Source organism: Coptis chinensis, chromosome 2 (assembly GCF_015680905.1).
Source record: "Coptis chinensis isolate HL-2020 chromosome 2, ASM1568090v1, whole genome shotgun sequence".
Classification (NCBI taxonomy): Eukaryota; Viridiplantae; Streptophyta; class Magnoliopsida; order Ranunculales; family Ranunculaceae; genus Coptis; species Coptis chinensis.
In genome coordinates this window covers 101,417,942-101,434,366 of record NC_141457.1, presented here as the reverse complement: position 1 = coordinate 101,434,366, position 16,425 = coordinate 101,417,942, and the positions used below count along the sequence as shown (strand labels likewise).

The 16,425-nt window shown below is 39.3% G+C and overlaps 1 protein-coding gene and 1 pseudogene across 2 annotated transcripts; one reads left to right on the top strand and one right to left on the bottom strand.

Moving 5' to 3' along the window:
* The first annotated feature begins 21 nt into the window (after positions 1–21).
* LOC147519693 (T-complex protein 1 subunit gamma-like) lies at positions 22–7,208 on the top strand (annotated as a pseudogene). Its single transcript, XR_015213149.1, has 8 exons — positions 22–32; positions 668–1,063; positions 1,139–1,265; positions 5,995–6,099; positions 6,210–6,288; positions 6,362–6,683; positions 6,765–6,863; positions 6,952–7,208. The product of XR_015213149.1 is annotated as a T-complex protein 1 subunit gamma-like (transcript).
* Positions 7,209–10,824: 3,616 nt separating this feature from the next.
* On the bottom strand, positions 10,825–11,682 carry LOC147519692 (protein GRIM REAPER-like). Its single transcript, XM_086594875.1, has one exon. The coding sequence runs from the start codon at positions 11,451–11,453 to the stop codon at positions 10,989–10,991; it is 465 nt and encodes a 154-aa protein (XP_086451001.1). The 5' UTR covers positions 11,454–11,682; the 3' UTR covers positions 10,825–10,988.
* Between the last annotated feature and the right edge of the window lie 4,743 nt (positions 11,683–16,425).

The window sequence follows — 16,425 nt, the reverse complement described above, 5'->3', positions numbered from 1 at the left end:
AGTTTTTTTTTTTGAGAACGCATGGTTTGCTGGTTTGATTAATATATGCATCGATCTTTATAGCACCTTTTGTTCATGAATTTTTGTCTGTAGCTGAGTAGCTCTATTTGAGTGTAATTAAGAATAGTTAAAAGAGTATAAGACTATTATTGGAGAAGTAGAGAATTATTCAGGAAGTGGTTACCCCTTTAGTTTCTAGTTTGTCTTTAGCCTTTACTAACTTACATGCACTGACATGTATTACTAATATTTCTGGATTGATATAACGCTTATGCTTAAGGGTGTGTCTTTGGTGTTTTCCTTCCTGTGCAGAAAAATAGTAACACCGTCTGGCGCTAAAACTTACTCTTTTCAACTTCCAAGACTCTCAAAACTTCTAACTTCCGAGACTCTCTCTAAAATTCTGTCGGTGTTAGGTTTCTCAACTAATGCTTTGGCACCACCTTGGGAATACCATTGACCATGTCCCGCAACTATCTTCACTTAAAAACCGGTCTCCTTGGTGGTTGCCTTGGATTGTCATGGCTCCTCTTCGACAACATAAAAATAAGCGATGAAGCAAAAAAATAGTTCAAACCTTGGTGTAGTAATCAATGCCGGTTGTCATGGTCTAGGTCGATTTACTATGTGTTTGGTGTATATACTTTCCCGCTCTCATTTTGGCTAGTGGTGCACCGTGGGAGTTATGCTCAAGATGGAAGAGGTACATCGAGAACATTTGTGCTCAGATTCTCAAGTTCAAGCCCGACTTGGTAATCATAGAGAAAGGACTTAGTGATCGGCTTGCCATTTCCTAAGCAAAAGGTTGGATGAAAGTGCTATCGAGGGCTAAGGAAGACCGATAGCAAGGATAGCTAAGGCCACGTGGCGCTAGCTTGTTGTGAAACGCACTGAGGAGCTTCGTGAATCTGATATTGGGAGTAGAGCAGGACTCTTTGAGGTAAGGAAGATCGGAGATGAGTTCTTTGCCTTCATCGTGGAGTGCAAAGACCCAAAAGCTTGCACTGTTCTTTTAAGAGGGGCTAGCAAGGACCTCTTGAACGAAGTCGAGAGAAACCTTCAGGTACCTTTGTAACTTATGTCGAATGCTTCTTTGTCCTGTATGTGAACACTCACAGAAGATGTACCTATTAAACAGGATGCCATGTCAGTAGCAAGAAACATTATTAAACATCCAAAGCTTGTCCCCGGTGTGGCGGTGCATCGAGTGGATCAGATCCGCAATGTTGAAGCAGAAAAGTTGAGCTATTGAAGGCATTGAAAAGGTGAAGAGTGATGTTTGAAGTTGGTTAATTTATTTTAATTTCTTGTAATTTTGAGTGCAAGTTTGGAGAGGTTGCGACTTGTGACCCGATAGTCGAAAGCAATTGATTAATAAAAAGGTTCTTCCGTATATCAAAACAATGTAACCCATGCAAAACTTGCTTCCGCTCACCTGGTTCTTGACATCTTGTTAGTCATTGGGGAGTATTATTACACGCTTGTCGATAGTGTCACCTCACTTATAAAGATGCATCATTCAAGACTGATCCGCTTCTCTTGTCTTATCGACCATCAATCAATAAACTTAGAATACGTGGTATCAAGTTGATCTAAAACTCCGTTCTTCGTTTTTTCTTTTCTTTCTTTGTTTCATTCCCTACTTTACTTCTTTTTGTTATTTTTGGCGCCAAAAGTTCGTGGATTTCTCTGCATGTATTATCGAAGCCAAAGTGGTTGGTTTGAGTTGAAATTTGAAGTTTACAATTTGGGAATGTCATCTAAAGCTCAATTAGCACACGTAAGTTTCAGATTGCGATCTCTTTTTTTCTTTCTATGTATGAAGTGGGAACTTGTCTTATATAGATTTTTGGAGAGCTTACTAAACACCTACCTCAAGATGCATCCTTTATACCTTCCCGAGCCGTCTCTTTGTGGAGCAACCTGAATCTTTTAACTTGAGCAAGCCAAATTTGTCGGGGCACATTGAGAAGAAGAATGAGAAAAGCATTATATCACAAAGCACTTCATCGGACAAAAGTTGAAACTTAAGAGTTCAAACACATCGGACGATGGGAACCTCAAGCAGACCTACAATATTGGAAGTTCGAGAAGAGTTGGAGCGTGGAGCTAGGAAGTGCCAAATGAGGGATTTTCGGATCAGTCATGCAAGCGGACGAATCTCAAAGATCGGGATTGTCATCTTCGATTCTAATGGTCCACCCTTCGTTGAAATCTCTGCAGTTACCAAGATTTTAGATGGGCAGAGATTCAAATTTAGAGAATTATCGATTGATTTGTTTGTCCATTCTAACCTTTTCAAGGGTATGTATATTTGCTCACAATAGTTTACTATTGAGAATAGTTAGTATATATTTGTATTTTGATTTTAAACCATGTTCTAAGTCTTCTTCTTAGTAAATGTTTTCCACCATGGTTGCCTAAATTTATTTTTTTAGATTTACGTAAACTTTTTGGAGTACTTTGAATGATTTGAGCCCACAATTACCCGATGCGGTTGAATATATCCTTTATATTGTAGACTCAAGGTAACCATTGTTGTTCGGGATCCCCGCGGTGTTGCAGGTAATCCCGTTAGCTTTAGGTGGATGTGGATTTTGTGTTTGCAAATATGTAGTAACCAAATTTCTTTGCCTTAACATCTAATTTTCGTACTAGTTACCCCCGTGATCTTTACCTTCTCAAGTGAGCTTTGCCATTAACTGACTGCTTTGACATTGCCCGTCGGATCAAACAAAATTCAGTTGGATGCTTAAGGGTTCCATTCAAGAATAACAACAAAGTGATATCCGTGAATTCGTGAACAAAATCGGGAAGTTATTTCCAAGCTTGAAGAAACATTTCGGAGTTTGTGTTCTCAATGGAAGGTAAGCCGCAAACCAATATATATGCTAACAAATTGGAAAAAACTACGATCAATGCTTCAATTAGCATTTCATAATTTTATGGTGTTGTAGGTGATGAAATTTGTCAAGAGCATTGGAAATTTAATCTGCCTCATTGGAAACCCGGATATGCCCGGCTTGGTGGTTTTAAATCTTGATGAGTCGGTTCGATCTTTAAAGAAGTTCTTAGGTGCTTAAGCAAGGTGCAAGAGCTTCCAGATTTTGTGCTTCTTTCCCAAGGAAATTGCCAAAAGATTCGATTTAGAAAATCACCGAGGAAATAAGTTCAATGCAGATGTTAAATCTTCCCGATATCAAGATGAATACTCCAAAGCACTATTAGATCCGCTTAACACCTTCCAGCCCATCGTAATCCCAGATAGTCTTTTTTTCTCGCATCCAACCAATCCCTTCACCCGGAAACATAGATTACATGTATTGTGGCATTTTTTCATTTCGGAAGGTGTCTTGGACTCAGTTGTAAAGTCTGTATTTGTTTTCATATGGTGTTTTGTGAAGTTAATGGATAGCGTCGGGACCTCTCTTTTGGTTTTGACTAAAACCGCTCTTGCGTACGTTGTTCAGATTCCGTTTTCTTCGGCATCCGAGGTACTAGTTACTCTAGAGTCTATTGTAAGTTCCCGCTCAATCGTTCCTTGACAAGTTGCTTGAAGGGAGTGGGAAAAATACGCACCTAGGAGTTGTCCGAAAAGTCATTCTTTAATGCAAAAGAGACTTGGAACTTATAAGCACCAATTGTTAACACATAACTGGGACTCGGAAAATTTTGAGAATGGTTGAAGAGTAAAGTGAGTGTTTATTCAGACCATATTTTCTTTTCCTTATATTTTTAAAATGTGATTGCAATTAGATCTAGGGAGCGAATGTTGACACGCTTTTTCGACACCTTATTGTATGACACTTACTCTTGTGGAGAGATCATACAGAGGACATTGCACATCTACTTTGAAAACAGTGAATCTATCACTGATTTGCTTGAGGAATTTGCTTGTTCTATCTTGTCTCGAAGGTGACTTACTTTCAATAAGAACTTTTATAATTGTGTTTTTCAAAAACAATTTCCACTCCTCAAATCATTTACATCTTTCTCGATGCAATAGTTATTCGAAGCTTATTTAACACATTCCAAAATCTCTCTACCCGATATGTTAAGAATTAATTTTTCTGTTTAGGCTCCCTCATGCAATACTAGATCGTCGAGAGGAAGCTCCTCATGGTTTCCCAACATTATCTACCGCAACATTTGTAATTTGGTATCGGTATCGGTAAGTGGTCCCTGTCAATATTAAATTGTCATGTATACCTAATTTATATATCAGAAAGTATTTACACATGGAGCTATCCATGCGATGACGAAGAGAATCACGCAATTCGGGAACAAGTTGGTAGGCACCGAATCTTATTATACTTTTAGCACCAATTCTACAACCACAGATTTTTGGAGGTTTTATTGTTTTTCTCGCATCTGTGTAGGTTAAAGAAGTAACTTTGCTAGAAAAATCCAGGCAAACATTCAAGTCGAATCTGTGAAAGGAGTACTAAGTAAACTACACAGTCTGTGGAATGTGGTTGTATCTTTGGTTAATATGTGCAAGGCTCATGATAAGGTTGGTACTTTAGGAAAGAAATCGAGATATCTATTTGTGGTCGGAATTTCAAATTTAAGAAGTAGGACAATTATCTTATCTTTGAGCATTGATCTCTTGATTGGATTTCGATAAGAGTTTCCACAAGAGTTTTGGGAGAGATTGATTGTTTATCCGTGATGGTGATACTCAAATCTGTTTGCATGAAACATTTTTTACTTCATCGATTTGCGACTTCCGGTCTTCCACTGGACTCAATTCTTTTCGGTGTGTGATAAACGTATTGAGAAAAACATATTGATTTATTTTAGCTTCTATACATGTATTTGTGCATGCATTGGCAAAGTGAAATATGGTGGGAAGTTTGTCGATTCTTTTTCTCGAAAGGTAGATACATTTATTATTATGTTAAATTGCTTTACACAATGCGCTAACTACAAAAACTTTCATTTGCATGATGAAATTCAACCGCTTTTTCAGTTTTTGACTTCCTACAAGCTCATTTCCAAGTGCACGGTGAAATAATTATACAACTGGTAAGGCGTGAAGTACAATTTACCTAGGTGGAGGTACATTCTGTTCAAAATGTTGGTCCAAACTCCAAACCTTACATAAACTCTCTCATTTGACATAGCTCAAAGAGCTTCAAAGAAGCGACAAGAACAATCTGAGACTCTCGTTTCGAAGCCAAGGTTAAGTATTGCATACCGAACTGTTGTGATTTTTAAGTTCAGACTTGGGGTTGATCCCATACCTTTTAATGGTTGACAAATTATTTTGCAACCATCAGTTATTTCATACTAGTAAAATATATTTAATGGGGTAGAAAGAAGAAAGAACGGGATCTCCATTTGGACTAAAGTTCTACAAGACATTTTTTTTTTTGGTAGGGCTCTAAGCGAACAATGATAACTACTAAAATTCCCGGCCAAAGCGGTCCATGGGGCGCTTCTTGTTCCGTGTCAAGGCTCTCCTCCATAATACGTCAAATGGATGCACATTTTGGATGGGTATACCTTTTCTTCAAGTGGTTTTCCCATTGGTTGTAGTATCTCACAAAGTCTACATAAATTGAATGAATTTACACGTGGGTTAACTTGGATGGTAAGATAACAATTGATATTGATACTGAGGCAACTTGAAACACAAGGATTTGTTCGGTCGTGGTGAGCTCCCGGTTGTATGCCGATGAAAATAATGATATTGATGAAGATGCACATGTTGACATGGATCCGGATGTTTTTGAACAACCCTCAAAGAATCTGCAGTCTACATGATGGAGAAGATGGACCAGCTGATTAACTCCATTAGATATAAGTGATAGATAAACCTTGTTTGCCTTACTAAACAGGAAATGAATTGGTTTTTACAGCACTTGTGATACAACTGATAAACGTGATATGTACATAATAGAGCAGTGGAGCACAATCACACGCTTAGAAGGCAGTTTGTCAAAGCATATACTGAAATGCTTTAAACTTTTGCTTCGGATCATCCTACAGTGGCCATATGAAGCTGCAGCAATAGCATTTGAAGCAATACCACGGACTCTGGCACAATATTGTGGGGTCAATGTCATCCGGACGATAACTTCTTTGCAACGAAAGGTAGGGCTTCCACCTGCTTTGCTATATGAATTTGGGAATTAGGTACATAATGACGAGAGAAATTATAAATACTCCGTCATTTCTTTGTAATGTTGATTTACATGTTGCAGCATGCTAATGGTGAGAACCCGTGGATTGGCATTGATGGTAATACTGGGGAAGTCACAGATATGAAAGGAAATATGGTATGCCCTCTCTCTCTCTCTCTGCTTAAGTTCTGTTATTATAATGAGTACTATATTTTAATGGTAATTTTCAGATCGGGATGCATATAATGTGAAGGCACAAAACTTTTAAAACGACCATTGAGGTCGCTTTTGTATGCTTCGAGGATTGATGATATTGTAAGTGGAATCAAGAAGAAGCAACCTCTGAGTCTTGGGCCAAAGTTGAGGAAGAGGGTGATGCAGATGGTGAGCAGATACTTCCAGAATAAGACCTTCAAGTGCGGTGTTATTATCCGTTGTTGCTTCAGAGTTTGCCAATTGGTGGAAAGTTTTGTGGGTTGTGGAAAGTTTGTTTGCGAGCAAGTTTTGAACTATTGCTTGCATAGTTTGGATTTTGTGCCGTCTTTCTAAATTATGGTAATAAACAAATTCTTATGCATACATACTGTGTGTTTGGAAAAATATATGCTTATGAATATTTTCCATGTTTGTACTTAGGGCCCGTACCAACCTGGTAGTAAAGAGTGTGGGTATTACGTAATGAAGTTTATGAGAGAAATAATGGAAGCTTGTTCAGATAATTCTTTTGAAAATAAGGTATAATTCGTCATACACTAGCATTCTCTATTTTGTGTTATTCTTCATTATTTAGTTATTATATACTTTTTTATCTTTGATCGTGCAGATGACAAATCTATCCCTCAAAGATACATACACACAAGAGGAACTTGATGTTGTTCGACTTGAAATTCTTAGATTCATTCAGCACAATTGAGCGTTCGAGCCAAGCGCCGAAGTCTTAGCTAGGTTTTGACCCTTTCCAGGTTAAGGTGTGGTGCTTGGTCTCACCATTTTTTTTTGATATTTTAGATAGAACAAATAGATTGTTTTTTTTATTGATGCAACAAGTTAGGTCATTATTATTTTGATATAACAAGTAAATTTGGATGTTTCTTTCATTATTGACGACTCAAAAAAGTTCAAAATTCTTTTAGCAATTCAATGTCTTTGTGTTGGATGTGTAAATTTATTTCTTTTGTTTGTGTTGCACTATGAATTGCTTATTTGAGCAATGTGTTTTTAAATCCAGTGTGGATATATATGGTGAAAATGGGCAGGTTGCAGGTTGAATGAATATGATTAGAATCAAATAATTAGGGGTTTTTATTAAAAAAAAAAAAAAAAACTATAAACCACGGTTTGATAAGAACCGAGGTATAAGCAATTTATATAACCCACGGTTTGTAATGACTATACACCACGGTTTAATAAGAACCGAGGTATAATCAGTATATATAATCCACGGTTTCTATCAAACCGTGGTATATATCATCATATTCCCCACGGTTCACATCGAATATGGCAGACTTTTCGGGCTATTAACCACGGTTTGTAAATTCTAATACCACTATTTTACTAAAAACCGTGGTATATAAGAGATATTTTTCCCCACGGTTTTGTTAGAAGTATTTGTCACGGTGGTTGTTACCACGGTATGAAAACAGTGGCTAAAGGCTTTTTACCACTGTAAATAACAGTGGTATATGAGCTTTTCTGTAGTAGTGGGTGCAACTATGAGGCTATGGCATAGCCAAGGTGTATGTCGAGAAATTGCACACATTTGCACTTTATTTCCACCGATGACGTTTATGGCATCTACCCAGGTTTTTCACCTTACACTCTTAAGTAGAGTCAACGCTGTATTGATTCATCACCATCACCATCCCTTTGTTTTGGGGTTGTTGCAATGGCATTGTTTGCTTGTCAGAAACCGCTACATCAAGTACTTCCGTCTTTATTTGTCGCAACCACATTTACATATTCAACCCCATTTCTGAAGGACACTCTGAGCTTCCACCGTTCATATATAGTTCCCGAACGCAATGCAGATTAGGTACCACAGTGGATGGCATTTGACAAGTTCATGTCTGGTTTTGGATTTGATGACTCCGCAAAGGTGTTTAAGTTTGTGCTTGTATTATTTTCCGTAGGCGATTTTCAATCTCATATTTTCAACAACAAAGTGCAAGTTCACACTCTATTAAGCAACAGTCTATGGAGAAGAATGATATATCATATATGTTGTCCCAGAAGTGCTCCGTGGATTCAAGGAAGCTATTTCATCAATGTCAAACTGTCATCATATCCGTGTATCGAATTCATTACACATTATTTTCAAGTATGATTACCTCAATGGTTTTGAAAATTTTACTTTCAATTCATTCATGTGTGTAGTTACAAAGATGCTGCATGGACTTGGATCTAGTATTTTTTCCTTCCAATTCTAAATTAGGTTCTAGATATATAAATGAGAACTCTTGCATCAACAGCTAGTGCTGGATGAACGTAGATAATAATTGGTACTCATTCACTTCGTTCTTTTTGATAAGATACTGCAGTTATATTAGATCTCTATGATTGGAACAATTATAAGTAATCAATTAAATTATGATGGCTAGATACTCATATATGTTCCAACAAAGTAACGTGGATTATATAGATACAAATAATTTTAATGGGCACGTTGTTAAATTATGCGTAGTTGCACATTCCATATGAACAGAAGTCTCCTCTCTTGCACCTAATGTTGCACCCACCACAGTTCTTCCTGTCATTCCGCGGGTTCACACAGTTTCCTCGACAACAAATCTGAGGGTACCTACACCTATTCCCACACATCCCACAATTTTGTTGATCAGTCATTACATTAACACATTTCTTCTTGCAGCAATCCGGTCCTGGACTTCTCTTAGTGCGACATATTCTAGGATACTTGTTGCACGTCAGTTTACCTTTCTGCTTTTGTTGATAAAGAAAGCGACTTTCACCCCCTAAAGATGAAGGCTCTTCGATTTCATCCAATGTATTTATCATGTCTTCACCAACTTCATCAACAAGTGCATCTTCATCATCTCCATGGTCTTCAATCAATGTAAAAGCACCATTGAAGGACAAACTCATGAAGACTATAGCTACGAAGACGAGATTAAGTAGCTTCATTATAATGAACAACGCAAGTCCGAAGGATGTATGTAGAGTTAGTTATAAGCTATAACTCCGTCTATTAGGTTGCTTGTTTCGATTGCAGAAGAGATGAGGTACTGGTGAAGAAAGATGAATGTGGTGGGAGAATATATAGTGAAATATGGCGGGAGAGTTGACTATAGAAACCTGGATGAACACGTTTTGCTTTTAGTTTGTGTGGTCATGACTTAACTGCTACTGTGTCCATATAAGGAGAATTCAGTTGAAATGAAGCAAAGGGAAGTTAGGCATTATTTCAAAATTCAAAGTTGAAACGTTAGGCTGAACTTGTGTGAAAGTTTACCAAATAAAAAGTTCAGGCCAAACTTTCACTGCTCAAGAATAAAACTAGACGAGGGTCCAATTCTCAAATGACAATAGCGTATAGCGGAGAATTTTATAAAGTCAGAGCATTGGTATTGGAGGTTTTTTGGAATTTAAATATTGGAATTCCGATAAAGTACAGTGGCTTCTCTGTGATGGATAGTCACAAATTCGAATTCGTAGTTAATTCGGCAAGGATGAAATTGTTATTCCGTACAAATTCAAATTCGTTTAAACAATCAGAAAAATTATAAATAATCAAAATATAAAATAGTATGCAGTATTGTAGTGTGTGATTGTACATCATGTCAGATTATTTCGAGCATATATCAAATTCAAAATTTACAAATATATATATGTAAAGTCTTGTTATATCCTATAAATATTTGCAATTCAGAAAATAAAATATTAAAATAAATAAATGGAAAGCAAAAAAAAAATTAGAAATTCACTAAAAATCGGAAAAAATCACTAAAAATCAATAACTATTGAGAATTAGAGATTTTTACCGTTTTTACTGTTTATTCGTTTAGAAATTCAATAACCAATCAATTCAAAAAAAATTTAAGTTTTTTTAAAAAAATCAGAAATTTTTGTGACTATGGTCGTGGGATATATTGCCTATAGGCCCACTAACACTTTCAGCCCATTGACTCTTCATGCATAAAATAAAAGCCGTATTGGCAAATGGCGAAATAACATTTGTAGACTCAGCCCAATCTAGATCTATTAGAGTAATTAGACGACGATGAAGTCCAATTTGTTCATGGACTGGACTTATAGTAGCGCGGACATGCCCAACAAAAACACTAGTGGACCATGTGGAATATGTGGTTTTCCAAAAAAAAAATCGATAGACTATGTGATTTTCCATGTTTAGTAGCTACATGCCTACATGTGAGTATGTGAGTACACGAACTTTTAGTTCAGTACGTACAGTCGTTAAAAGTTAAAACTTCTTAAATCGTGTTTCATTATTAGTTTATTCTAAATCGGGAGCACACAGTTTAGGCAAAAAGTAGAGATGTAGCTTAACTCACAGGCACGTAATCCTCTCGGATTTATAGGCTTTAAAACTGATGATTTGGTTCTGGACTTCTGGCTAAGTCAGTAGCCAAGCATAGACGCGCGACAGCCATTTGTGAACGTAGATAGTACTATTAATAATCAATCATATAAAAACGTAGATACATTGTGAAAACAACAGGCAGAACAAGAAGCAGCAGAGCCGATCGACCAACTTTTGATGGCTATCATTATCCAAAAAAAAACAGGGCTCATGTTTACACAGATGGTATACACAAGTTTTAACAAACAATTAAACGAGTTGTTTATTCTTATCAATAACAATATTTTTCTTTGAAAAAATGTTCATCAATAGTTGCACATCCCATATGCACAGTACTCTCCCTTCTTGCACCTTTTCTTACAGCCACCACAGTTCTTCCTGTCTTTCCGAGGGTTGATACAACGTCCTTTACAACAGATCCATGAGTAGCTACACTTTTTTCCACATTTCCCACAGTTCAGCCGATCAGTCTTCACATTAACACATTTCTTCTTGCAGCAAGAACGCCCTGGACTTCCCTTAGCGCGACATATTTTTGGATACTTGTTACAAGTCAGTTTACCCTTCGGCTTTTTCTGAGCTAGAAAACGACTTACCCCTAGTAAAGAAGAAGGTTCTTCGTTTTCATTCAGAGTATTTGTCGTGTCCTCGTCAACCTGATCAACAAGTGCATCTTCATCATCGCCATCGTCTTCAATCAATGTAAACGCACCACTGAATAATAAACTCATGAAGACTACAGCTACAAAGAGGAGATTAAGTAGCTTCATGATGATGAACAACCTCAAATCCGAAGGATGTAGAGTTATAATAGGTTATAACTCAATTAGTATGCTTGTTTCAATTGCAGAAGAGATGAGGTGGTGAAGATAAAGATGTATGGCATGTGAGAATTTATAGTGCACAATGGCGGGAGAGTTGACCCTAGAAAACTGGATTATTAGTACGTTTTGCTTTAGTTTGTGTGGCCTTAAACTTGCAGCTACTGCGTCCTCATAAGGAGAATTCAGTAGAAACGAAGTACAGTTAGGCATTTAAATATTGAAATTTGGGTCTAACGTTTATGTGAGTTATGTTAAAGTTTACCAAAACAAGGTCAAACTTACATTGTTCAAGAAACTACCTAGATATATAAAACTTGAAAATGTACAATGAAACTATACAGCAACACAGTATATAAGTGAGAATGTAAATATGTAATAAGTCAAGGGATCCCATAAGTCAGAGCATTGCCATTGGAGCTAGGTTTTTGGATTTTACTAATGTTACTTAATTTCATTGGTATTAATGGAATATATAGAGAGAGAGAGAGCCTATAGGCCACTAACATGTCCACCCCATGCATTCATGCATTTGGACTTTGGACTGTTTGGAGCCAGTTTGGACTATGTTATATATCCTACTTTACCAACTTCCATTAAATCATAAGAGAATGGAGACTGGGAGAGACATTGTCACACAGAACGTGCCACTCAATTAGTCTAAGCTTTGTCATCAACGTTGCTACTTTTGCCGTCGGTACCAATTAATAAATTTAAATTTTAGAATCTATTTATATTTCTAAATATAAAAAGCCATATTGGTTATTTTGACACTCTTTAATCAGAGGTCGTACTCTATGTTTCTAATGGTTTTGATAGAAAGGGTTACATGTGCATCTTACTTTTCAACCTCTTTTGTTGAACCTTGATCATATGATGCTTGCAGTCGATCTTGAACTTCATTTTCTATTGGAAATTTAAAATTTTAGCTGTGTTATCACTTGCAATTTAAAAACTTTAGCTACATTGTCACTTGCAGTTAGATTTTTATATAAGTACGTTCTGTGTTTTTTCAATAAACTTACTTAACACAGATAATCGTAAATATTCAAGTTCTGTTTCATTGAGAGCACACTCTAACTATATGGAATCGGAAACTCCTTAAAATTTACAGTCCCATTAAGTCTGTGATTATTTCTAAGAGCGGATCGTCCAATTGATCATTACATCCAACCAATGTTGATGATATAAAGGTGAGCAACCATTTTTGCTGTAGCTAACGACCTGGATAGTTGTGTTGCTGATTTAAAGGTAAGCAAACATTTTTCGGTAGCCAACGACTTGGATGTGCTAATTAAAGAGATCAAATATTGTGTCAATAACCTACTTGTCCCATTTAGTGGTCAAGTGGCCAACTACACCCCCTTAACTAATCAACGAAACTTAATATAACTCAAGTGTAACACTGTAAACCATTGACTCAACAAAATTTCCTAAAATCCGTAATCCGTGCAACTAATTTAGGAATTACCGAATTAGGAATGGGTTAGAGTCTTATAGAATAAGAAACAAGGCCCGAGTGACCGCGCGAATCCATGAACATCATACTTGTAGGGGAGTGATATTCTCTATCCAGCACGTGCCTAACATGGTGGAAATGACGCATCGACCTATGGATCCAGGTCGCATCCATGAGCTAATAGAACACTACAGACAGGTCGTAGCATCACGCGAACTACGCTAGGAAGTGACTCAGATACCCCTTCCAGAAGCAATCATGACTAAAGATGTACTTGCACAAATCTTGGCCGTCAGCTCCTGATCACTGCCGCAAGCTACTTGTACAGACTGCCACTCCACATCATTACAGCAGACCTATGAGGACAGTTCTCACATGCTATCCTGATCTCCACCCCTTGTTTGGGACACCCCTTACACGTGGTGGGCAAGGATACACTCTCAATATCTATAAATACCTCTCCTATGAACTACGCGGACTGATTACGCTCTCCCCACAAAACCAAGAGCAAGAATCGTGGCGGTTAAGCTCCCAAGACGAACTCGGTCCATCCAACAACCCATTCCAGTCCCCAATCGACTGTGCATAAGGGAAAGCTAAACCACACATTTACATTGGTGCCATCTGTGATCTCGATTACTTGAGAAACCAAACCACTTCCAAACAAATTAGTAACCAAAACTCTCAAGCCTACGAAGCATGGCAAGCCTCGAAGCTCAACTCCACATTTTAGCAGGACAATTAGGGACAGTAAATGAGCAAATAGCTCAACTCAGGCAGGAGAACGTCACACTACGTGCACAAGTGGACACACAGAACCCACTAGGTGCCACCAGTAAGACAACGTCATCAACGTCGTCCATCCGGCGGATTAACGAGCTGAGCCAAAGGCTCGACAAAAATGCGGTAAAGAAAGACTCCACCCAGATCGTGTAAAAGATGCTAAAAACCTACCGCGCATCTCCATTTGCTGCTGAGCTACTCCGTAAAATTTCTCCTCCAGATTTCGTCCAACCACGGTTCCCAATGTACGATGGCCGCGCTTGCCCGGAACCAAAGATATAGCTCGGTATGTTCAAAGTTTAGCACTCTACGGTCGCCGAGGAAGTTCGACCACCTTCATTGCAAACTATTTTCTGCTAGTCTAAAAGATGGCCCTTTCGACGGTTCTTCTCCCTCGAGGCCGACTTGATAAAGAACCGAGCGGCTACCACCGACACGTCATGAAGCCAATACGTCCATAACGGGGCGTAAGAAAGGCGATCTCAATTCACTCTTTTCGGCTTGCTTTCGGCAAGGAGGAAACCTTCCGCTCCTTCTTAAGTCGGTTCAAAACCGAACTGTTAGACATGGAGAGTGGCCTCAAAGAGTCATTTGCCGCGGTGGCTTTCACAAATGCCTGCCGCGACATGACGAACAACTTCGCTCGCACCGGATCGCTCTGAAAGAACGGCCGAACGTTGGTCGAACATGCGCTCGAGTTGATAGGTACATCAAGTTACAAGAAGGTTTGAAAAATCAAAACCAAGAAGAAGAAGAAGAAGAAGGAGAAGTTTACGAGGTAACATCATCCTCTAAAAAACGACCCGACCAACAAGGGCAACCCTCCAAACTCAAAGCGAGCAATGACCGAGTCTCTTCTAGTGAGAGTCTGACCCTCAAACTCAAAGCGAGCAATGACCGAGTCGCTCCACGTGAGGGGCGTCGAGAAGATCGTCAAGATCGTTACCGCCAACAACAGTCGGGAATCTGACGTAACCATTCACATGATCACGCCCGGGATGATTCCGTTTCAACATCTAGAGAAAGAGAGCGCGTTGCCGCTTCATGAAGTTTACAACTTTTTTCTTAGCGGGCCGCACCGCGCCCACGCGATTCGGGATGCAGTCGGGGAGATATTACCTTTTCGGAGGCCGACCTCAACAAGGTTTGCCTCCCGCTGACAAACGATGCCTTTCGTGGTCCATGTCAAAATCTGCGACCGGATTTGTCGAAGTTTTGATAGATCTGGCGGCATTTCGTCGCGATATTTTGTTCTACCATACCATCCAAGGGATGAACCTGCCAAAATCGGTCTTCATAGACCCGATCGCACCTCTCTTTGGATTCAATGGCTCCAGGGCCGACCCAATAGGAGACATCATACTCCCAATCTCAGTGGGCCCCCGAGAAGACAAGGTCAGCTTCAACACACGTTTCAGCGTCCTCGATACCAAGTCGTCCTACAACGCTATTCTAGGACGACAATGGATCCATCAAATGCAGGCAGTGCCTTCCACATTGCATCAAATGCTCCATTTTCCTGGCCCGAGGGGAATGCTAGAGCTTCAGAGCAACCAGCTCGAGGCCTATCATTGTAACCAGGTCCTCGCAGCGAACAAGACCACTGAATCTCCCATCAACGTCAAAAACGAGCCCACCAATTATACAATGGCCAAAGACTTAGTGGCCGAGGTCGGTCGAACTTAAACAACGCAGGGGGGGGATCAAAGCAAGAACTTCCTCTCACCGGCTAGATCCGAAGCTCCACTAAAGTCAAAGCAGATTGTCCCGATATTACAAATCCTAGAGGTCTCCCCAGTAGAGAGCATCCCGCGCAAGCAGAGCCTAGAGATCTCCCGCAACTCCCCATACAACCGGTCGCGGTGCGACAAACCATTCGACCTCTGTTGTCACAACCACGAAATCACCCTCGACACTTTGTTATCATAAACCACGTAAGACGCTCCAGCTCCTACAGCTACTACAGCCACTCATCAGACCAGCACAACATCTACAAAGTGCAATCCTTCAGAGAGCACTCAAACAGCACAAGTCCCGGCACCGATTGAAGAAAGGCAGCGAGTGAATCTGGGAACAGAAGACGACCCTAAACTCGTCTATGTCGGGGCTAACCTCGACCCCACACTTAAAGCTCATCTTGTAAACTTTTTATCCATGAATAAAGATGTGTTCGCTTGGTCGTATATCGACGTACCTGGTATAGATCCTAACATTGCATGCCATAGGTTAAACGTTAACCCTGGTGCCAAACCAGTTCGACAACGACCTAGAAGATTGTCATTATGTTTTAAAAAAGCAGTCAACGATGAGGTCGATAAACTCAAGCAAGTCGGTTTCATCCGGAAGGTCGATTACCTATATTGGGTAACAAACATAGTGGCAGTTTCGAAGAAGAACAGTACAGTCCGCCTGTGCGTCGACTTCACAACGTCAACCAAGAAACACCTAAAGACAGCTTCCCACTACCTAGAATCGACCGACTTGTCAACCAGACTTGTGGGCACAAGCTGTTATCATTCATGGATGCATATAGTGGGTACAACCAAATACCACTCGCTGAGGAAGATCAGGAGAAGACCTCATTCATCACTGAGCAAGAAATTTATTGCTACAACGTTCTCCCGTTCGGACTCAAGAACGCTGGGGCGACATATCAACGACTGGTAACTGACATGTTCC

What these genes read in the sequence shown, in the direction of transcription:
- LOC147519692 (XM_086594875.1), bottom strand. Translation starts at nt 11,453, where the DNA reads ATGAAGCTACTTAATCTCCTCTTTGTAGCTGTAGTCTTCATGAGTTTA.